This window comes from Cimex lectularius, unplaced genomic scaffold (assembly GCF_000648675.2).
Source record: "Cimex lectularius strain Harlan isolate CLEC.00 unplaced genomic scaffold, Clec_2.1 scaffold283, whole genome shotgun sequence".
Classification (NCBI taxonomy): Eukaryota; Metazoa; Arthropoda; class Insecta; order Hemiptera; family Cimicidae; genus Cimex; species Cimex lectularius.
In genome coordinates, this window is record NW_019394189.1 from 324,810 (window position 1) to 349,158 (window position 24,349).

A 24,349-nucleotide genomic window follows, 5' to 3' on the forward strand; every position below is an offset into this window, starting at 1 on the left:
TCCAAAAAATGTGCATATAACAAATAATGAGCATGAGGATTTACAAAAAAGAGAGATAACACTTTTCACTATCTCTCTGGCAATGCAGGGTTATGAAGCAAGAATTCATAAAAGTGGGTTGAATATGATATAAAAAATTTTAGAACAATACTGCTGTTTATTAAATATATGATATGTAATGATAAGCATTTGTTAATTTTTACTATATTTTTAACAAAAATATATCACAATAAATGTTAAAAATAAATTATATAACCAATAGATATAAAAATTAGAATTTTTCCAAACTTAACAACATCAACTAGAGTAAAAAATTCACATGTCAACAGAGATTTTCCTTTGGAAGGAAAGACAAAATGTTTGGTCAAGAAAAAAGCTAGTAAATAGCACCTAAAAATCAAAACTGAAGAGTTGTAAAAATAATTTTTACCCAGTTTTTAACATTAAAACTATTTAATTATACATCACGGTTTAAATAACCCTGTAGTAAACAACATCAAATTTGGACAAGAGGGGAATTTAATTTTCCTGCTTTTAAACAGTGAATTGAATTTGATAGTGCAATTGCAAAATTATCAATGAATATTTTCAACCAACTATAAACAGTTAATGGCAGGATGTCCTTGTTTAACATTTGATCTTCTTCTCCATTCCAAAATTTGCCCTGAGTTGCTCCATAAAAAGGAATGTTAGGATTGTTTGCGGTGCCAAGCGTACAAATGCAGGAACAAAACCCTATTAAAAAAAGAAATAAAATAATTGCATATAGAAATGATTATAATTAATGAATTAAACTCCTTACTTTGAAAAAACCTAGGGGTCCAAGTTTGGCTGTATAAAAAAATAAATCTGCCATGTTTTTGAATTCCCCTGCTTTGGCATTCATTGCTCTAGTCTTCATAACATCCAATGGTTGGGTCATTATAGTAGCTACACCTCCCTACCAAAGAGAAAACCCCCCCCAAGCAATTAACAGGATTGTCTTAAGATTGAGGAAAAAAAAAAAACTCACAGCTCCTAAACTGGCTAGGAAGTGTGTTGTGGGTGTGTCTCCAAAAGTAGTGAAGCTTAGAATAAAGGACTTGAATAAGTCATAGAATGCCAATTGTCCTATTGTCATAAATATTGCTCTCGAAGTCGCCATACTTGCACCTGAGAAACACCGTCTTGGCCCCTCTTCAGTCAAAACTCGATACAGGCCATCTACAGCATTTTTATAGCTGTCAACAACAAAAATAAAAAATAAAATAATTACTTAAGAGCTTTTGAAAAATTACATTCTTTTTGAAGAAATATTTGTTTTTATTAATAAAATTGCCAAGATCAAAAAGTTTATTAAGATGCATTAATGCATTAATTTAAAATAGTTCATTTTCAATTTCCTCCCAAAAGCAAGAAAAAGAGCCCATTTTAAGCTGAACAGTAACAGTGTAAACTGAAGTTGCCCATGCACTATTAAAATTAAATGAAGGCAAAACAAACACAAATAATTTTTATTAATTATTTCACGTCTAAAGTTTTGGTTGAAATTAACTGAAATAATTAATAGGTCAATTACGACTGTTAAACATACATATATGGATTAATATAATTTTTGTTAAGTTGATTTATAATAAAAACTAACTCAGGAAACATATTTTTTAGTTGTTTCTTCTTTCCTGTTTATTCTACAGGAAATTATTTATACATTTAGATACATTATTTGGAAAAATAGCATCACAGAGACTGAGAGTGTTAGGATATCCAATACTTTAATTTGTCACATAAAAATTCTGGGCCTGACATCTGAGATTGCTCTTTTAATTTTATTCAAAAATTTGAAAAAATAAAATAATTTCAGAATTTTGATACAGGAGATCTAACTGATCAAAAGTGTGATTAGGATAGGAATTACCAATCATATTACAGATTAATCACCCCATAGACCACATGGAGAGATCTGATCACAAAGGTCAGAATTATTCAATCATTATGTAATTTGGAAAAAGACAATAATTAACTGGATAATATTTTGACCCTGTCATAAAAAATGCAATTTGAGATCAGTTATAAAAATTATAAATAATTAACAACTAAATCCTACAAACTATAAAAATTTACTTAGGAATTTCTCTTCATTATCAAAAAATGTCTATATGATCAAAAACAGCATACTTTAATTACATATTTAATGTTTAAACTAATAAAATATTCTAATAATCTATACTAAATAATTGTCAGTTTAAAAATATAGTCAAAATATATTTATTTCTATATTAGCTTTGTGATCTATCGTAATCCTATAAGCTAATTTATGTGACAGTAATCTAATTTGAGAACAATGATGAAATAGATAAAATAAATATTGTAAGATACAGAAAATGGTTCAGACAATTATAATTACAGTATAGAAAAAATCATTCCCATGCTCGTTTAAAAACATCATTGTGAAATGAATTGTACATTTATTTTATAATAATTATAAAGGAAGAAGGAACATTTGTGCAAAATCGGAACATGTATCTTACTGAGATTCGTTTTCCCTAGTTGTAAACTGCAGAAGCAAAGAGGGAGCTGAAAAATTGGAAGTACACAAAAATCAAATGAGTTGCTGAAAGTAACCAAGTTTACAGTAAGAACTAAAACTTGGTTTAATTTATACAAATGGTTATAAATTATCTTTATATTCAGAGAAAGATTAATATGAACTTACACAGTTTAAAAAGAAGAAGAAAAAAACATGCAAAATTCCAATTTGAAAAATACTCACTTTCGCCTCTGTTCTGGAGCTAGTTTGATATCATTCTGCATTCGGACATTAACAAGGTCTGCCGGTGATCCAACGACACCGCCTGCGGCACCAGCCAACCCGGCAATTACGACCTTCTTGTAGAAAGGTACAGGACCGTCACCATTGTGCGACTGATTAAGTACCTTTAATAGATTATATCTTTTAAACATTGTTCCAAAATATCAAAGATACGAAAATACAATAAAGTCATTTACAATTTCAAAGAAATGTTGTATGGTTTATTAACAAAGGACAATTACTTATTTATGTATTAGTTTTGTTAATATACAAATAAATTGTATTACTGAAACAAAGAAAATGACACTCTCTTCTGTTGATGAAAATATTATATAAGTTAAATTACAAGCAAAGCTTCAAACGACATTAATTAAAGGAAAGTTTATTGGTTGTTACAAGTGACTTTATTTAAAGATAAGTCTGTTGTGTGTTGAAGTATGACTAATCATCACCATCATCATAATAATTATTAAAAAATGGTTGTTAATTTAAAGTGTGTAAAATAATGTATAATGTCATTTTGTTTATTTATTATTTTATTATTTATACAAGATTTTGTTTAAAACAACTTGACTTTAGGTAGGTTAATGAGAACCAATCCTACTAAAGTATTATTTTAAAAATGATTTTTTAATATGCATGAAGGAAATGGATAAAGGATTTTTTTAAAAATTTGATTACAATGGTAAAAAGGTAATTTAAAAATTAATTCAAGCTTATAATGAAAAAATATTTTATCACATATGTATTTTGCAACTTAATTTTTATTTTGCACGGTTCCCAGTATTCTAATGTTGATATGAAGTTTGCACTCAGATAAGGAGAGTAGATTGTGGCTCTAGTTTTAGGATAAAGACATAAATAAATCAACTACTGACATTCACTGATAATGTTAGAGAGTTTAAATATGATACTGTCGTTAAAGTATAACAGTAAAGTTTGGCAAGCCTGCTGTAGAAACTTGACACATTTAATCTCTGGTTCTGTTCATAATTAATTGATAAACAAGAAGAAAATTATTTTGTTTAGGGAATTTCCCTAACCATCCCTATTTTGTTAATAACGATTGAAATTTTACAATAATTCAAAGAAGAGAAGAAAAGTAGTATAGTATTAATTTACATTTATAATATTTTTTAAACAAAAAAACAACGACAAACTCTACAAAACATTTTATCACCTTGCTTTAATTAACCAAAAATATCCCTTTAGTTGTCTTGTCATCATGCAACCTGAAACGTCACCCTTGAGAACAGCCTAGATTTATAACGTAACAAATGTGGATGAATAGAACACAACACAATGTGGGAAGTATGCTTTCAGCGTTTACCTCATATATGCCAAACCGTGCAGTGGAATAGGTGAGCTGTCTGAGGAGAGAAGCCGAAATTCCATTGTACAACGACAAGATGCCATCTTGTTTGATGATGTTCGTCGTGAGTTTGATGACACCTAGTTTCGTCTCCTGCTGAGTCTGTAGTTGTACCTGATCAAAGATTATTGAGATTACACAACCATTCAAAATGTTATAATGAGTGCTTAATTATAATAAATTGAAGTTGAATTAATTGATTTATTAATCGAATTAATAAATTGAATTATCATAATTTTCCCTTGAAATATGCAATTTTTGGAAGAGATTTATTAAGCTTATATAAATCCAAATCCAAAATCCATTGTATTAAGGGAAAATTTCTCCTAGAGCATAATAAACAAGTTTTCTTTCCTCGTACAGAACATAAAAAATGTTAACATGGTAACATTTTTTTTTCATATTTATTTTTATATAATGGATACCAGGAAATAGAGGAGTTCCCCCTCTATTCTACAGCTTATTGTACTTCCTTCCTGGCTCCATTTTTTGGGGGCTCGCAAAATGCGGGGATGAATTTGAGCCTCTGGTGTGCCAGTGTTTTTCCATTGAAGAAACTCATTTTTGAAGGGGTTGTGACCAAATTCAGGGTTGCTGAGATCCAATCCCGTCCCAGACCTTCCATTGATGAGTGCCGTGTCAATTTTTTCAATTATGGCCACCGGTCCCCTTAGGCTTCAGAAAAAAAGTCCATAGGTGACAGTTGTTATTGAACTCACAACTTTGGGATCTACTAGCCAAGAGTCTGACACCTTAACCGCTCGACTACTAAATAATTAAACACTTCACAATCAGAGGCTATATGGAATGATGATGCTTCTGTGTAATTTCAAACTTGGATTTATAAATTTACTGAACTGGATGCAGTGTGTAAGAATATAGTTCAAAGAGTATAATGACCCGGTCTAAAATAATTAAGAGTAAATGTTAATGTTTAAATAATTAGAAATTTTCCAACAAGAGGCATTACAGAATGATAATGATTCTATGTAATTTCAAAGTTGGATATAAAACTTGTAACATGTATTTTAAACATCTTTTTACACTTTTACCCTCATGACAAAATATTTGACCTTTTTCTTTATCAGTTGTTTATGCATCTCATTCCTGATAGGAAATGTTACTAAAAAATTGATGCATATTGTTAATTTTTAAAATTACCAATTGTCAAAATGTTTAAGTCTTAAAGTTGTACTGTGTTTGCTCTGTCATACAAATAAATTTGTAAATTGGGATATAAACATTTGTTTTCCTCGATAAAAGAACCCCATTCACCTGACAATAAGGATGTCTGAACGTATTTTAGAATAACTAACAATGGTTTATGCATTATAAAATGCTTGCATTATTTTTTTTTTTCAGACAATCTTTACAAAACGAATTCCATGTAATTTGCATCCTTACACTTACGCTCCCAGACAACATAATGTCGGAATTGTCCAAACAGGTTCATTTTCATTTTTAGCCTGCAATTGTACCTGGTTAGAAGTATTTATTGTTGTATGATAATATTTACATTAGAAAAACAATGTCTGACAATGAAAATCAGCGGTTTGGTAAAAAGAAAAAAAAGAAAGAAAAAGGTAAAAATAAAAGATAAACATTTGGAAAGGATAGGACTATAAATTAACAAACCGAGAACTATTATTCACTCTAGTTTACTCATACCCAGACTGCCTGGCCAGGTTGATTACATAACAATCATCGTTCAGCTGGCAGAGCCCATTCAGCCCTGATAAACTGTGTTATGTAATTTTTTGGTCATTGAACTTGAATTTCAAAGAGTAACTTGTCTTTTTAGCATAATGAACCAGTTAAACAGTTAAAAGAAAATGTAAAGGTCACTTGCATTACTTAAAAAAAAAAGAAAAGAATATTGTGGAAATCAATGTTGCAGACTTGAGTATAGAATAAAATAGTAATATTTATTGGGTTGTTTGGAAAATAATGCAGGTTTTCATGTTTTCTTTCAATTACCCCTCTATTAATATTGTTTATGTTTGATGGATTATTCTTTTGGATGAATGTCAACACTTTTTAGTCCTCTTCCAAACAAAAATATGTAGCATTTCATTATTTGGGAATAATTCAGTCTTTAATAAGATGACAACACGTGATTTTCACATAATTTTGTTTTACGAGTTTATACTCTGCTGGACTGGTGCCAAAATGGTCAGATACATTAATAAAGGGTAATGGCAGTGTGAGTAAGAGCACTTTAGAGATGGTTTAAAAAATTTCGAGAGAGAGACTTTAGCATTGAATAGCAAAGCTTTGGATGAAAAAATCCCAGAAGAACTGTTCGAGAATTTGCAGAGAATCTTTCAGTTAGTCAATCGACCATCGCTGACCACCGTAAGTCAATTGGAAAGATGAAAAAGCTGGAAATTTGGGTTTCTCATGCATTAAACGAATGCAAAAAAAATCATCGTTATCAAGTTTGAGCAACACTTCTATGATGAAATAGAAACAAACATTTTCTGGGTAGAATTGTTACTTGTGAGGAAAAGTGGATTCTCTATGATAAGAGCAGACATTCGGGACAATGGCTCGTTAAAGGAGAAGCAGTACCAATTTTCCTCCTACTTATTTAAAAAAGGTGATGGAGACTTTGGTGGGCTTTATTTGGGCTGATTTACTTCAGCTTGTTGAATCTCAGTGAAACAATGAAGCAATCCACTAGAAATTGGCAACCAGACAAGGCCGATTCTGTTATATGCTCGACCCCATGTCTCACATGTGACAACACGAAAGCTGTTGGATCTTGGCTATGAGCTTCTGTTTCACCCTCCCTGTTCTCCAGACCTCTCGCCTACCAACTACCATTTTTCATATACCTGGACATTTTATAACATAAAAAATTTATTGATCAAAAGTCGTTAAAAATGTGTTTAAAGAATTTGTTAATAATAAAGACTCAAAATTCTATTCAGAGGGTATAGAAAAGTTGCCATCATGTTGGGAGAAATGTATTGAGTGTGATGGAGAGTATTTTAATTATTGACAATTTTTTAAAATAATTTATTTAACTGTTTATTAATTTATAACCATAACTACATTATTTTCCAGACAACCTAATATTTAATAATTTTTTTTAATTGCTTAGAAAACTTGGATAATTAACAGTTTTCTCAACCTGATTACTTTTCCAGCATAATATTCAACTTGACCAAAATCAGTCTATACATGTCATTTCTAATATGCGGTCACAAGTTATATAAGGATATTTAATTTTTTTAAAAATCACCTTGAGTAGATCCAGGGGGTGCGTAAAGCAGGCAGCTCCTGCTGAGGAGAGCCCTCCGAAGTACCACCGGGCAACTTTCCCTTCGCCTTTCTTCGTCATCTCACCTAAAAAAGGAAAAAAAAATCCTTGCTTAATCCTGCTTACGTGCGACGGGACAATGAAAACGGACTGAAGAGAGCAAGTTTTCCTCTTCTATTCGCTCACAAACGTATTGATGACTAGTTAGAAAACTCATGTTCAAAAACTCATGACACAGCAGTAATAGTGCACGGTCATTTCATTAAGATAATTCACTTTATGTTAAGTTAAAACTCGAACAAGAATCTATCTTACATCTGAACAGATTTCAAAAGAAAAATGTAATAATACATTTAAATTAAATCAAATTATGGAGCACTGGTTCTTCTTTTTTCCCCCATTTTTTGCGAGTGATAAAGAAACAATGATTAGATAATAGGATAACAGGATCAATTGAACATTACCTCCTACAAGTGCTGATAAGATAAAAGTCTCGTAAGTGAGATTTTTGGCAAATTCTACGGAAATATTTAAAAGGATTTTTGCTAAAACTTCTTACCTGGATCGAGGGAACTTGCCTACTGGCCTTGTTTTGTCCATTTCAGATAAGTTGTTAACCCAAGGACTCGTTACATCATTGCCCGACGGGTTGACGGGAGGCCGGCTCGTTTCTCATTCATGAAAGTTTTGGGAAATTTTCCGAAAGTTTCTTGGAACTGAATAAATACAACGGTTGATTTCGACACAGGGTGGAAAAATTAAAAAGCGTGCTTTACGTTTATTTTATTTTATTTTTTTTTCGAAACCGGCACTCTAACGTGTATTCCGGACGAGTTCGTCACGACGATCGTCCGAACGCGCAGGCTCCCGCGTCCTGATTTATTCTTGGCCCATGTCGAGTGGAAAGATTTATTTTGTCTTATCTAGCACTTTAAATTTAGAAACCAACTTTTACTATATCCTAAAAATATCTGAAGTAGCGATTCATTACACAAAAATAGTTTGATTTAAAATATATTGGGCACACATCATTGAGTTAGGTAACACAGGGAACAACAACTACAAATATAATTAAACCATTCACATTTCAATGCCAAAATATGACAATAATGACTCAATTATGCATAAAAATTTGAAAAACACAATGGGATACTAATTAAATTTGAAGTTTTTGTAAAAAAACATCTTGTTCGCAGAAAGTGATTCTAAAGTAGGTCACTTTCATCCCGCAGAGGACAAATAAATCTTATTTTCCTCCATAAAATCCTCCATAGTACCATCGACGGTCCAGACCTCCTTCATTCTATTTCCTTCAATGTCCCAAATTATACCACTAGATCCTGCCAAACTTTCCACATTCCTTTCCTAAAAGCCGATTTTCTTAAGTTCACTGGAATTAACAGAATATTGAAAGATGATAATAATTCACAAATAGATTTTTTCAACTGCTCAATCTCCGATATTAAAAGACGATTTCTAAAATTAATCGCCAGCAACTCTTTCTTTTTTTATATTTTTATTATTACATATTATTATTATTATTTATTTTTTTAGTATTTTTGTTTTCTAAATTTTACATATTTCTATTACTTACTATATTATATTTAATTTAGTTTTCAATAATGCTAAGTTTAACCAGTTCTCATTTCAGGATGGGTAGGAAAGTCAACAGTATACGTTGAATAAAAACTCGGTCCGAGGATAATACCCTGTGGGACTCCGGCCATACCAGGATAGTAGAAGAGCAAGATGTTCCTGGCTGACCTGAAAGAAGCAGCCAGTCAAATATGAGCAAACCCAATGCCAGACCCTATCAAAGGCTTGAGCCACAACAAAGAAAGCACCCGAGCAGTACTGTTTCAGCTCAAGAGAGGAAGGAATAGCGTCTACAACACGGTGGAATTGCTGGATTGTGGAGTGATGTTTACGGAAGCCAAACTGGTGAAATGGAACAGTTTTGTTCTTCAAAGATGGGAAGGATTCTTGGAATAATGTTTGTTCTTCGAAGATGGGAAGGATTTTTTTCAGAAGAATCAAACTTGATCACTCTAAACGTCAAAGAATTAAATATCCCAATTAGGTCTATTGATAAAACGTTAAAAAAAATAACAACGTTCTTCTTTTAAAAGTCAATAAAGGAGATAGTATGGTAATCACTGAACTCCAAAAATACATTTCTACGGAAGAAATCCTAAACAATAACGAATGTAGGGGCGTCGGTGGCCGCAACGGTTTAGGCGTTGACACGGCGCTCATCACTGTAAGGTAAAGGTCCCGGGTTCGAATCCAGGGCCAATGGATTCGAACCCGACATACTTACAAATGTGCTTTTTTCAAAAACACCGGCACCCCCTGGGTTTATGTAACCTTTGCTGTTGCGAACCCTCGTTAAAAAAATTATTTTAGTGTCATTTGATGTTAATAATTTATTTAAAAATATCCCTGTTGAAAAATGTACTAAACTCTTAAAACAAAGACCTCTATTAACGAATTTGTAAAAAATGATATAAGAGACCTCTTAAATATATGCCTACTAACTAATTATTGTAAATGTAATAATAAATTTTATGAAATGGATCCACTATCTCCAATTTGTGCCGAAATATTCATGGATAAGTTTGAAAAATTTCTTTTCAAATCAAATAACAAATTAATTAAATCTCCAAATCTCCCCTTTTTTTGGAAACGCTATGTAGACGATATTTTATGTATTTGGTCGGGAGTATTGAGGATCTGAAAGAATGAAGGAGGAAATGAAAGAATTCCTCCAATTAATTAATTTTTTTTTACCTCGGAAATGAATAAAGATGATTGTTTAAACTTTTCACTTAAGACTCCATAATAAATTAACAAAACCGATATTCATTTAGTTCAAGTATAGTATGTATCTCTAAGTAATAGGTGAAGTTTTAAACAGGTACTTAATACTCAGGTACTCAAGCAAATATGTAAACTGCAAATATGTAAATATTGTACGTGGAATTAAAATAAATAAAATAATTACTGCATGATTATTGTCCATATTAATCTATATTTGCTTAGTGGTCATAATTGATTTGATTGATATTTATTATTACAATTAATTATTCTTTTTATCTAAGGGTTTGGTTGAGATAAAAAGAATAATTAATTGTCCATAATAAATAACCTAATTGAAATAGACGTATATAGAAAAACTACAGACACCACGATAGAAGCAGATTCGTTGCCATAAAATTTTAGTAGTACACCGGTTTGGGTTTATTGATTTATCTTTTATATTTGTTATACAGAATATAATAAAAAGAAACAGTATAATCTTATTAAACCGCATAGTAATTTGGAATTTCATTTTGGAATTTTATGTATTAAAGCTTTTTTTAAAATTGGATTTGAATTATTTTTTTAAATAAGCAAGTTAATTGAAACAATTATAATTTTGGCAAGAATGTTAAATAACAATTGGAAGAAGTGCCGTAATCTTGTACATTTCGAAACTTCTGATAAGGTCGTGTTGAAACTAAAATTTTTGAATGTGATGAAATCTGTATTAATCTGATAAGATGGTAAACGTTAAATATTGTTGAATTATGTTATTTAATAAACTTTTAAAACTCTTTATATCTTACGTTCACTTAAGTATTATTTTTTGGTCTTGACCTCTAAGAATTACAATTTAATTAATTTCCCATCAATCACGGAGCAGTTTGGCTAAGATAGAATAAGATTTTATGTAAATATTAATAATTATTAAATAGTCCAAACTGCATTGGGAGGGAGGCTAAAACGACAGTCTAAGAAGTTTTTTATTCAAGTTGTGAGTGTTTAAAAAATTCTTCTTTGACTCATCTCTTCTCCCAAAACGCAAGTTTTATTGTTAGTCTGATTACAATTCAAGAGATCTCTCGTTGGAGATACAAAGTTTTCTCCCTCTCACACTCTCGTCTTGTCTAACTTCGCCCTGACAGGACGTCAAATGTCGGATTTTCTGTTCAAACTAAGTCCTTGTCATATACAATCCTATTTATCTCTTTCGAACAAACGGGAGTAATAGGCTGAAGTGATTTAAATTTAATTTGTGTTACCCAGTCAGTCATTTGTTATCGAGGAACATAATTAATTTCATCCATCATGTAGGTAGTAGACGGTTTGGATTTATTGATTTATCTTTTATATTTGTTGTACAGAATATAATAAAAAGAAACAGTATAATTTTATTACCTGCTTACTTCTTTAGGAGCACTAGCTTCTTCAGAATATTATGTACAGAATTCTATTAGGGAAATAAATTCAGAAAATGTACTGGGCGAAATAAATTACATCATCATATTTTTTTAACGATCACTATCTAAAGAAGAATAAATGAACCTTTTAAAATCCGTATGGACAGTGAACTATACCAGGACGCCAGGGATATAAGCAGGGAGAGGCAAGACGCTGACCCTTTTCAATGTTTTACTACATGTCATTTGGATGGTATAAAAGAGATTTTGGAATTAGCATAAATGATTAAAAATTCTGATTCAGTTTGTTTGTTTTATAGATGGTAAAAGTCTTTCGGTCATAATAAAGTTGAATTAATAATTATCAATATTGGCCTACATGAAGTTTACCACCGAACACAAATCCATTATTTTCCGTTGGTTTTACCCATATTTCGTCCAGAATATGAATTTGGTAACGATACATCTCTTTCTGGATTAAAATCCTAGTATTGTAGCAAGATAGCACGATGCCAGGGAAATAAGCAGGGAGAGGCATGACGCTATTTCCAACAGCAACATTTTGTTATATTTAAGATTGGTATAGAAGGAAGCTCTGTATCACCTATGGAAAATAGAATTCTTACAGTTTTTTGTTCATAGGTGAAGACTTAAGTCATAATAAAGTACATAAAACGAGATGATAATGATTGGTATAAAAGGTAAATGATTGGTATAAAAGGCAGCTTTGTGTCACCTATGAAAGATAGAATTCTTAGAGTTTTTTGTTCACAGGTGCAGACTTAAGTCGTGATAAATTACATAAAACGAAATGATAATGACTGGTATAGAAAGTAAATGATGAGGTCTATAAGGTAAATGATTGGTATAGAAGGAAGCTTTGTATCATCTATGGAAGATAGAAATCTTACAGTTTTTTTTTGTTCACAGGTGCAGACTTAAGTCGTAATAAACTATATAAAACGAAATTTGTTTTTTATCATTTTACTCACATTTCACCCAGCATTTTAGTTTGCCGATACAGCTCTTTCGTACAAAAAAAAAGTTCCAGGAAATTAGTGGAATCAGGACTAAAAGCAGCGAGAGGCATAACGATGACTCAGTCCAATTACCTACCATTCAGGCAGAATAGAAGGACGATTTGCATCCAGTTTGAATTGCGATCGGGTTTTGTGCACAGGTGGTTAGGAAAATATTGATCATAACATTTTTTTTCTAAAGTCACTATTGACTTACATGCAATGAACTATATGAAACAAATGCAATTGGTTTGGCAAGTATTTGAATTTGGCGACGAAATAACTAGTTCGAGAATAAAATTCTTGGATATTAGTTTTGGTTACTAAATTGGTTTTAGTAAATTTTTATTTCAAAATCAATATAAAACGCAAATGAGTGATTTCATAAAAGCCAAATCCATTATTTATCACACTTTTACTTACAGTAACATTCTGTAAACAGCATTTGAATTTGGCGACGATATCACAGTTCCTCCCTATCAAAAGTACTTACTTTGGCATCCGCAGTCTTACCGCAGTAAGATTTTATTCTGCTCCATTTTGATGATCATCGACTGACCGAACTTTTGAAATTTATTAAGATGTCCGGCATTGACCACTGATTGTAAGTTTTTTTTAGATTATTTCAGTATCATTTTCATTAATAAAATTATTGAATTGTTAGTTTAGTTCTTTATTTAGTTTTGAATTGTTAGTTTAGTTTGTCACCGAGACGTTAAAGGTCAATAGCAAGGGCATGTTTACTTGGAAATAAAAGATTGAAAAGGAAAAATCAATGACAAAGTCAGGTGTATTAGAAAGCTATAAATAAGTGCAAATATCGTCACGTCTCTTTATTACGCCGTAAAGCAGTCTGATCATTGTTTTCCCAAAAGGTCACGATCTATATCATTAACAAATCGTTCGCGCATACACGACTGATTAAACGTTGTTTTTCCTGACCGAGCGTCGTTGCTCTGGAAATGCTAATGTTTGAACTGAATACAAAAGTTGGTTAATTGCGTTGCAGATAACTTTTAATTTTGAATAAAGTTTGTTGTTGTATATTTTAAGTGGAGAACTTTTGAGAAACTTTGATTGAAGAAACTGTATTGCAGAAAGACTTTCTTGCTTGTTTTATTATTAAGGAACCAAGTTGACGGACACTCAAAACGACCTGAATCGTTTAGATTCTACATCTTGAATTCATGAAACAGATATTAACTAGGACTTGTATATTTGTCTTTGGTCTATATTAGGCCTATAGGTGGGTTATACAGTGGGTGATTATCGTCTACTTATTGAGTCAATTATTCAATCTTTGGCTTCAATCTTTATTTCTGCTTAAGACTGCTTTTTCTTTCATTTTTGTGTTTACTTTATGAAATCCAGAGTGGTTTGTAGACATGGGAAATACCTTTACTCTATTTGCTAGTGGAAGAATGTACCTTCTTGAGGTAATTTTATTTGCAAATGATACAAGATTTTTTTTGCAGTCTTTTATTTTGCACTGGTTTAGACCAGATGCAAGTTTGTGCATCTCGGTAATGTGTAATATTTAAGTATTTTTACAACAACTGCCATATTGCAGAACAATGAAAACAGGTTACATAAAAAATAGAACAAAATTATATTCAATTAATTAATCTTTAATTAAGGTTTTGGTTGAGATAAAAAAGTCAGTGTCACAAGCGGGATTCGAACCCACGACCTTCGGCTAAATACGCCGCTGCTCTACCACTTGAGCTATCGTGACTTCGATCGGACACTAACTTCCTATCTCACCTTTTTGAATTTTCCCTCCTTTTTGCCATTTTTCATTTTTTATTTGGTCAAGCGAACCACGAAACCTAATAAAAATGATTATAGTTGCTGTTCTTTTATATATCTCAGTAGTTTTCAGAGATATTCTGCTGCCAGTCTACCACTTTAACATCGGAAAATAATTGTAGTTGTGGTGAAACACCCCGTCAATGATTATTGATGTCAATGATTATAACAGCCTACACTATCTTTTGTTTAGAGCCAATTAAGTATTCAAAGCTTTATACTGGTTAGTTGTAGAATGGATTAATGGACGTTAACGTTTTGAAAGGTAAACTTGGCTAACTTTGATGAGATTTTGAAAATAACTGGTATTATATGTAGGGTTCCAATCTTCGTAGAGGTCATTAGACAGGTGAAAAAAAGACTGAATGCTGGGTTCACCGAGCTTTCGGCACCTTAGTGCCATTTTATAGGCCCTGATGATGGCACTATAAGGTGAAGAAAGCTCGGTGATCTCAGCATTTAGTGTTTTCTTCACATGTCTAATCAACTGTACGAAGATTGGAACCCTACATAGATTATCTGCAGGTTGATCAACGAACATCATAACTGGTATTATTGCATTGGCAATTGAGTATAGTCAAAAGAATTCCGTAGTTCTCTCTAATACTCACACAATATTCTTCTTTAAAAATCTACTGATTTTTTACGGTTTCTTACCCTCTCTCATTCCCTTGTTTTATGTCCGAGGCTGTGAAGGTGGCAAGAGGTATGAGGTCAATCGCGTACCGAGTCATCATTTCGTCAACGCCAAAGTACCTTGTCACTTTCTTGAGAATAGGATGTCGCCTCAGTAGATTTCATGATTCCGACTCCGAAAGGTCTATTTAAGATCGTCCTAACTGCTGTTTCTCTTAGGTATCTTTCGTTTTTAATTAAAACGATATTCCTGCTAATAGGTGTTAAATGACAACTCTGGTTTAGGTAGTTTTGGTGCGGAGGCTGAGATTCCTATCCCTAGGAGAGAAAAAACCAAGGCGTGAAGGACACATACGGTAGCTTTTAATATTTAGGCTTTTTACCTAGATAAAATGGAGATTGTACAGTAGACCAAAACTGGTCGTGGTGCGGAAAGTTGTAAAGAGACTAAAAGGTTTTTAGTTAGAATATGAATTTGAAGAGTTTAAATCTTAAATCTTTAATTAAACATATCAAAAATATTCTGCATCAGTTTTATGTATACATTAAAGTTTTATTGTATGGCCCATAAACTATACTGAACTCGTAATAAAGGACAAATTTCCAGCTTAATGCATTAATTTACCCACTTCAAGCAGCCGTAGAAAATATTCACAACGCATTTTTTAAACTTAATTATTATTATAAAAATTAAAAGAACGACAACTATTTTTACCATTTTTAAAATTATATTTGATATATTGGTTTTAAATAATCAGCAGGCAACGAATAAATATTAAAAAAAGGAAATTTTGTTTTTATTGTAAAAAATAAATAATTCATTGGCAAACCATAACAGAAATAATCGATATTCAGGCGCATTTATCATGTGATTCTGACTTGAATAATAATGTCTGAACGTTCAAGGCTCCAAATTATTGTTACACATTGTAAATAAATTGTCACACAACAAATTACGGAAATGTCTTCACCTCGGAGGTCCTACTGCGAACCTCGGTGCATACGCGTCAATTGTGTTCCACATTGTCCGACATGCCAGCCTCACTATACTTACGGATATGTGCTGAGAAGCAACCTGAAGTCACTCGGTTTGGTCATAATCATTGCCGTTCTAGGTAAGTTCCTCGATAGGGAAAAATCATTTTAAGCATTAATGTTGTTTCATTCAGTTGATAATCACTGTCCGGTAAAACAAAACTAACACTACATTTTGACTTTTATTCTAACGTTGCATTGTAATTTTGTTTAATAAAAGTCAATATTTATGAAAAAAACTACTTTCCTAGAATAATAAAAACCTACTTTTGATGTCGACAGTAAACAGCTCTATTTTATTTAACCGTTTTGTGAATAATGCTATAACTATATTTAGATGATTATAGGATTTGGTTGCTCATGTTTTCAGTAGAACTAAAAGAAATTTATTTTTGTAAAGTAAAAAAGCTGCATAAAGATGAAAGAAAAACATCGTATAGGCCGATTCTGAACATGTGATACAAAATAGACTCGTTTTACTTTGCTCGCAGAATTTGCCCTAAACCAGACACTACCAACCACAAAATAGCAAGCTTCGAAATATAAAAACTTTCTAAAATATGTACTCTGAATATGTATTGAAGCTTTGGGAAGTAGGAGTCACCCATTTTTTAGGTAGCATGAGACAACATGGTTCCTCAAGGACTCAAAAAGGGCAAAAGTCCTCAGACGTAATTGAATGTGGGATGAAAGAAGATATCTTAGGGTATATGAAGACAAACAGCCATAAGTGCTGAGAATGAATGTGGTTCGGCTAATTTAGAAGATGCGGCAGTCAGAACTGTCTTATTTTATTTATTTTTATTTTTTTTACGAGGGTTCGCAACATCAGAGGTCATATAAAACCACAGGGTGCCGGTGTTTTTGAAAAAAAAAGCCCATTTTTAGTGTGTCGGGTTCGAATGTAGGGCCGCTGGATTCGAACCCGGGACCTTTACCTTACAGTGATGAGCTACGTGTCAACTCCTAAATCGTTACGGCCACCGACGCCCCTCTTACTTTATTCAAGGGTTTGGGGCTCAACATTGCTCAACATGCCATATCCCTAAGCTCTCAAAGTTAAACATAGTCTTGGCAAATAGTGTACCGATGTGATGGTTTTGATGGTTCAGAATAAGTGGTACATCTCCCGTTTCATTAGCTTGATGGTTATGCTTATGTACATGCCAGAAACTGCAATATTTTAAACTGGTAATTCTTTAAGAGTAGTACCTACCGAAGTTACCAGCTATCAATTATAAACACAGTCCGGGTTATTACAGAAAGTGGGTATCATCCCCATTTTACATTTAACGTGCATTTAGTGACGGCTGAAAACAATTTGGCTCTGTACTTAACCAGGAATGGAAAATTCAAGCAATTGGAGCATATCAACCTCGAAGAAAACAGAGAATGAATGTGGCCATTTGCCCGAAGATTTTGATATACATTGCGAAAGCACCAACTTTCAAATTTAAACAGTGTTCAGAGTATTTTTATTCTTGGAAGGACATCAGCCAAACAAATGATGAAGAATCCAGAACTAAAGTAAGATACAAATTAGTAACTAGTCCGCCGATCTGTCTGCCTGTATTGCTTAGGTTGAAGGATAGTAAAGATAGGAAGTATTAATCACCTTGGACGGTCTGGAGAATTTGGCACTTTGGTCCGGTTGAAGGCAATCTTTAATATTCATGAGTAAATCTATCATCTAAGTTACAAGGATTTTTTTTTAAATTTACGTATGATTTATTTTTAATTTTACGTTTTTTCACTTGTCATTTACACGGTGTTTCAGCTGCTTACGTGGTGCACTGCTGGGAAACCAATGAAAACAGAAAGGCCTTTCACGATGTCCAGGATAATATCAATGGTGTCCACGGTTCATTGTACCAAAAACTCGAAAAATTGGTAATAAAATATATGAATATAAAAAAGAATAAAATAAATGAAAATAACAAAATTTTTTTTACTGTGAATAGGAGGGTTCTGATAGCATTGAAACCCTTGTGAGAAAAGTGAATTCTCTTCAAGCGGATGTTGCAGGAATCCACAGGACGTTGTCTGGTTGTCGAATAATAATTATAAAAAATAATTATTATTTAATCTAAAATTTCATATTAGTTTTAGGCAAAGATGAGTGTGGTAATAACTTGGATTTAATGGCACTAAAAGAAGAGATAAAGTTATTCGATTTAGATAGAACAGGCAGGCCAGATTTTGCCCTGGAAAATTCAGGTATGCACATGCATTAAATCGTTATATAAATCTTTGGGCATAATAACATTAATACAATAATTACTTTCCCATATTTAAATCTTTGGTTTATGATATAGATTATATTCTGACACCATAAGTTTTATATTAATTTAGGAATATTGTTTTTATGACCAAGGAAATTTGAAATCTCTCTTATAAAACATGCAAAAGGATTAATCAAAATTGATAATTTGTTTCCAAAGGTGGTTGCATTTTAACAATAAGAGATACAGTGACTTATGCTGAAGGTTCTGGGAAGGTGTCTCTTCTTGGTATTCCTTTGATCAACTACAAGCCCGATCCTAGATCGATTATCCAAGTATGCAACATTCTTAGTCGGACATTGTCTTTATTTATTGTCCTATTTATTTTTTGTTTTCTTTTGCCTCTAGAAAAATGTCTCCCCCGGAGAGTGTTGGGCTTTTCAGGGTGAGAAAGGCACGGCGGTCATTCAGCTGATCGACTTCATCTACGTCACCCACGTCACTCTGGAGCACATTCCGAAGCAGTTGTCGCCGAACGGCAGGATAGATTCCGCTACAAAGACCTTCTCCCTTTCGGTGTGTAATTTATTGTAGTCAAACATTTTTTAAATTATGTATTTTGCCTCAAACTGCTCTATTAGATATAATGACAAAGAACACAACACTACCAAAACCTACACGAGCCAGGAAGTTGATAGCACTAACTTTAACGATAAATGTCATGTAATGTCATGATAAATGTAAAAGGAGGGGAAAATTCGAAAGGTTGTACGTTGAGATGTGGGATGGTGTCCGAGTGGATCGAAATAGCCAAGGGGTAGAGCAGCGGCGTATTTAGCCGATAGTCGTGGTTCGAATCCCGCTCGTGACACTAGCTTTTTCATTTCAACCAAAACCTTACATAAAAAAATAAATTAATTGAAAGAAGTAATTTGGTCAATAGACCACGAAATATAATGGATTTAACGATAAAGTTGTTATTCGCTCTCTGAGAGCAGGACGCTGGGCATTTTCAGATGTGGGAACATTTTTAGGAAGCGACTGAACATTTTGGTGATATTTTTTTATAACATATCTCACGTCTTTTTGAAAAGGATATTTAAGTAATGCATGTGCTGTTGGAGACATAAAATGGTGTGTTATTATAAATCTTCGTATGATTGCAAGATGGGGATTCGATTGAGGTTGGAAGGTTTAGTTGAACCCCACATTTCAATGCAGTAAATTCATATAGGTTTTAGTATACAACTATAGTTGAGTCTTTTGTTTCACGTAGAGGTTTGATTAGTCGGTAGCGTCGGTTCAGTTCTGTTCATTTGTACGTTTAGGTTTCCAAATGAGTCGTCGTCTATGTACAGCCCAAGGTAACAGATTTTCGAATTGGAGAGGAATAAAGTCATAATTAACTGGAAGGAAAGTGTTGCGGTGGAGAGTAAAGTTTATGCTTTTCGGTTTAGAGGCGTTTAGGTTGATGCGCCATGGTGTTCTAAGGCCTAGAGGTAAGTCTGTAGGAATGAACTATGACGGAATCAGGATTTGATGATATGTGTTACCAGTAGACGTGAGAACTTAGTCAGAATGAGAAGGTATATTGGCAGTGTATACTGAGTATACAACAGACCAAGGACGCTACCCTGAGGGACTTTGCATCGACCAGAAGGGCCCAATCTCTGAAGTGTCAATCAGTCAGAAAGGATTTAAAGATTAAAAAGTTGGTAAAGGGTAGGATGACCTTCAAAATAAACCGCGACTACAAACAAGTGAAAGCTTGTTCCACATAATAAAGGCCCCCGAGCAGTTTTCTTATCGAAAGAAGATGTAATAGTATTCACAAGATGATACTGGATGTATTGGAATGACTTAGCCTGACTTATACAATCTAAAATTTAATTTTAATAAGAATCGCTCACAAGGATTGTTTAACATTTATTTTCAGGGTCTGGAAAATGTAAGTGACGAGTCACCTCATATGTTTGGACAGTTCGAATACAGATTGAGCGGCCCTGCTATTCAGACATTTGAAGTGACAGTGAGATGTTTTTCTATGCACTGATTTTATTTAGTATTAATTTTAATCGATTATTTACAATTTTTTTTACATTTGCAGAATTACAGTGAAAGGGCGTATAAAGTTGTAGAATTCACTGTCCATTCAAATCATGGCAATCCCAATTTCACCTGCGTTTATCGAATAAGAGTCCACGGCCAATTGGAGACCTAAAAATGGGTGTTCATTGTTTTATTACTCGAGTAATAAAAGTTGAAACAATTTTATTAATTATTTTTTCTTTTTTTTGTCTGGTTACAGAGGGGACAAAACACACAATTCGTTTTAATTCAGTGTATAATTGCTGCAATATTAATTTACAATACTGTATTATTGCGATTCGTCATAGAATTTCACATATTTTATTTGTGTTTATAATAGATATTTTCTTTCATTGCTTTTAACAACGTCATAATATTTACACGATCAAAATTTAATGCCTTCATTTTATTAAAGTACATAAAATATAATCTACAAACTATATTTATAATTATTATCGTGCGTTAATTACGATTATATCCAATAATGTGTGAAAATCAAATAGGACAATTATAAAAATTTAAACCTTCTCTTTAATTACCAATGTACAAAGTTTTTACATGATTTTATTGCAAGAAAATCTTTTTAAAGACATTTTGTAAAATATATGCATCTTACCTTTTTCTTTGGTAACACAGAATCTTTGACGACTTGGTTTTTTTCTTTTCTAAATCTAAAATAACTATGTATTCAATCATAATAAGAAATTAATAGCTGAGAAATGGTACAATCATCTATATAATTTTTAATATATTTTAATATGTTTAAAATAGGAAATTGTTAGCAAATGAGAGAGTAAATGAAAATTTTCTTTAAAAAAAAAAGAAGCTTCTAGGTAACTATATAATGCAAGTCCCTTTCAGTCTATGATAGTCCCCTATATTACATTTAAAAAAATCCACCTTAAATTTATGCGAGTCCTTTAATCCTGTCGTTTTTTTAAAAATATTGTGCCCAATTTTTCTTTTGGTTTGTGATTTGAAAAAGTAGTTGAACGCTATCTTTCGCTGAGCCAACAATAAGCGACATATTGGACGGACTTCTAAAAAGAAGAAAAAAAACCTTGCCGGAACAATAAATAAAAAAATGTTAATGTTGGAAAATTTATACGAAAAGAATTGCCTTCTAAATCACGCTTTCGAAACGTACTACTCAATTTGCCCTGGAAAAACTGGCCGATGTGACATATTTCGATCGTTTTGACACTACAGAAAACAGATAAACTAACATTATTGCGACAAAAGTTCTTAGATAAAATACTTCTATTTACATAACGACAAAAAACGTGTATTTAAAAGTTAAACTTGTTGAATTATTTTTATTATATATGTAATACTCATTTTTTAACTATTTAATTATATTTTATCATTATTTTTTTGTCCGAGCCCTTTTTTACGCTTTTAGGTCATTGATGCTTATGATCAAAATATTTGGACTTAACATTCACAAAACTTTGTAAACTTGAAGCTTATTGACTTTGGAAAAAAGCCGTCCTGTTTTAAGGAAGCTTTATCTCGTTTAAATTCCCCCCAAATTAATTCTTTAAATTTCCAACGAGGTACATACGTGACAAAGAAATTTATTAAACATTTTTAAATAGAAATATTAGAAAACAGTACGGGAATGGTGATTTCAATTTTAAAAGTTAATCACAGTAAACAGACTTTTTAAAAACCACTCACTACCTTCTAATATTGACATTTTAAAATAGCAATTTTCACCTTGCGACAGAGTTGAGCGATCTGCGTCAAAACTCAATTCACCACTCAATTGACCGTAAGTTCATAATAATCGATCATATGTTTCAGTCTGCTAAATTAAACAAATCTACTTTTGTGAGTCATATTAAAAACCAGAAGTTTATGGCACTATAATTCTGATCAGATTTGTGAAACATTAATTTGCACTTCTAAGGCCTTCATTTAGCCGAGTAACTGACTGCAAATTGTTTCTTGCGGTTTTAATCATAGTGGGTCCGCCTGTTGGCGCTTTTACCGGGCAGGAGGGATAATCTACTTGACGGCGTTAACGCCAAGTCGATGACGTTCTGATTAATCGGGTGACAAATCCGCCGGCTATTTAAATATATTGTCTAATTCCAGTTGATCGATGGCGATCTCATATTCAAAACGAATTAACATAAATTTTTCCTTTATATTTTATTAATCTCTGACCTATCTGCTTCGTGCAATTTTCAAAAATAATACCACACCTTCTTTATTTTTATTGTAGGCCCTAAAAATAAGTAACGTTTCAACTTTTAAATCTTACTTTACGGATTTTGATCCCCTTTTTTAATGGTGGTGAATTACATAGCTATATAATTTTGTTTATATATAGTTAAAAAATTTATTATTTGCCCTTTTCGAGCTGAAAGATGCAATATGAATTAAAAATATAACTTTAAAAATGTTTTTAGAGAATAAAAAAATTAGAGAGGCATTTTTTTATATACCTTTTCAAGAGGTATATAATACTACGGTTTAAATTTAAAAGAATTTACCCAAATACTATCAATCTATATGAAACATCTCGACTAACCCGGTCTACGACTAACTAAAATATCTCATCAAAATATATTGAAAGTGTCATTTGTCAAAGAGACGACTAGTTGGAACGTATACAGAAAATATTTTTATCCTGGTGACGAAGAAGACTGCTATGGCTCGATGGTGTCGCCGTTTTCCTGGAGTCCGGCGAGCAGAGACCAATGTTTTATATTCTCCAAGGCACCTTCAGTCATGACGTTCAGCTTCGGATTCATCTGGCCAAGGGACTGTGAAAATAAAAACAAAGTAGAAATAATTGATTTCAGTTCTTTTGTGTCCTTGCCATGTGGAAACTCTCTTTTGTACACAATTATCACAAAAATGGTATGCTATAAACATCTTATACATAAATTAATGCCTGTTGAGATTATTTAAAATAAATCTCAGGAAAAGGGTTAATGATCAAAACAATCGAGGTAGTATTGTACACTGACAGGCAAAAAATTCTATCCAATTGATTTTTTTTAGTTTCTNAAACCGGCACCTTACTGTTGTTCAAGCGATTCATCAGCTCCAGGAAGTTCGAGGTGTCCAAATTTCTGAACGCACTGCTCGAAGAAGATTAAATCAGAATGGACTTTTGCTTTTTGCGCCCCGTAAGAGGACCAGAATTGACCTGAACACACAGAGTTGCACGGCTCCCATTTGCTCGAGAACACAGCCATTGGTCTTCAGACAATTGGTCTGCGGTACTTTTTACGAATGTAGATCTGCTTTACCGCCTCCAGAGAGGCGTGAAAGAGTATGGAGCAGGCGAAATGAAAGGTACGAAGCTTGTAATTTTTCTCAGATTTAACCTTTTCAACGTAGCTCAGTGATGGTGTGGGTGGAATTTCAATGTTGAGTCTCACAGAGTTGGTTGTTCTTCGTGGAGGGTCCCTATGTGGATGAAATTTTCGAACATTATGCGTTGCCTATTCTCGATGAAATCAGCGATAATGCCCGTCCACATGTCGCTCGCATAGTAGAAACGTAACTTCAGCAGCATAACATCAGGGTCTTAGCCTGGCCAGCCCGTTCTCCAGACTTGAACCCCATCCAACATTTATGGGTTAACCTCAAAAGACGAATAAGAGCACGTCCATCACTTCCTGATACACTCCACGATTTTGAAAAGACTTTTCGTGAAGAATGGGTCAACCACCAGCAAAGAGATATTTCCAGACTGGTAGAAAGTATGCTGAGGCGTCTTCGAGATGGATTAAGGCAAGAGGAGGAAATACGCGATATTGAAATGATAATTAAAAATTTAAAACAAAATTAATACCAATTTTATCTGTCCGACTTTTTTATTTTTATTTTCCTTACCAATTTACATTTTTTTTTTTTAAAAGAAGTTTTTTTTAGACAAAGACTCAATTATTAA

At 32.6% G+C, this 24,349-nt stretch overlaps 3 protein-coding genes and 1 long non-coding RNA gene across 8 annotated transcripts in view; 2 read left to right on the forward strand and 2 right to left on the reverse strand.

Annotated features, from left to right (window-relative positions):
• Positions 1–233: 233 nt before the first annotated feature.
• LOC106669137 (mitochondrial dicarboxylate carrier) lies at positions 234–8,272 on the reverse strand. Of its 4 annotated transcripts, none has more exons than XM_014398434.2 (7): positions 7,741–7,768; positions 7,408–7,511; positions 4,119–4,274; positions 2,750–2,913; positions 1,013–1,220; positions 803–940; positions 234–735 (listed from the first exon to the last, which is right to left on the reverse strand). In XM_014398434.2, exons 2-7 carry the CDS (start codon positions 7,504–7,506, stop codon positions 628–630), a joined length of 873 nt encoding a protein of 290 aa, XP_014253920.1. In that variant the 5' UTR covers positions 7,507–7,511; positions 7,741–7,768; the 3' UTR covers positions 234–627. The 4 variants fall into 4 exon arrangements, with proteins under 4 accessions (XP_014253920.1, XP_014253916.1, XP_014253919.1 ...); XM_014398430.2 differs by lacking the exon at positions 7,741–7,768 and adding an exon at positions 7,612–7,699; XM_014398433.2 differs by lacking the exon at positions 7,741–7,768 and adding an exon at positions 7,985–8,272 and having other exon boundaries at positions 235–735.
• Positions 7,881–9,671, forward strand: LOC112128215. Its single transcript, XR_002910902.1, has 2 exons — positions 7,881–7,920; positions 9,077–9,671. It is a non-coding gene; the product is annotated as an uncharacterized LOC112128215 (long non-coding RNA).
• A 6,214-nt stretch (positions 9,672–15,885) lies between these two features.
• Positions 15,886–20,629, forward strand: LOC106669124 (SUN domain-containing protein 1-like). Its single transcript, XM_014398409.1, has 8 exons — positions 15,886–16,206; positions 17,904–18,016; positions 18,088–18,172; positions 18,230–18,343; positions 18,568–18,683; positions 18,757–18,924; positions 20,285–20,377; positions 20,456–20,629. Exons 1-8 carry the CDS (start codon positions 16,053–16,055, stop codon positions 20,567–20,569), a joined length of 957 nt encoding a protein of 318 aa, XP_014253895.1. The 5' UTR covers positions 15,886–16,052; the 3' UTR covers positions 20,570–20,629.
• A 1,444-nt stretch (positions 20,630–22,073) lies between these two features.
• The window catches only part of LOC106669121 (dual 3',5'-cyclic-AMP and -GMP phosphodiesterase 11A-like), a 203,154-nt gene continuing 200,878 nt past the window's right edge, over positions 22,074–24,349 (reverse strand). For both annotated transcript variants that reach the window (XM_014398401.1, XM_014398402.2), the window contains one exon: positions 22,074–23,210. In XM_014398401.1, coding sequence (XP_014253887.1) covers positions 23,094–23,210 — 117 coding nt within the window. In that variant the 3' untranslated portion in view covers positions 22,074–23,093. The remainder of the gene's footprint in view (positions 23,211–24,349) is intronic.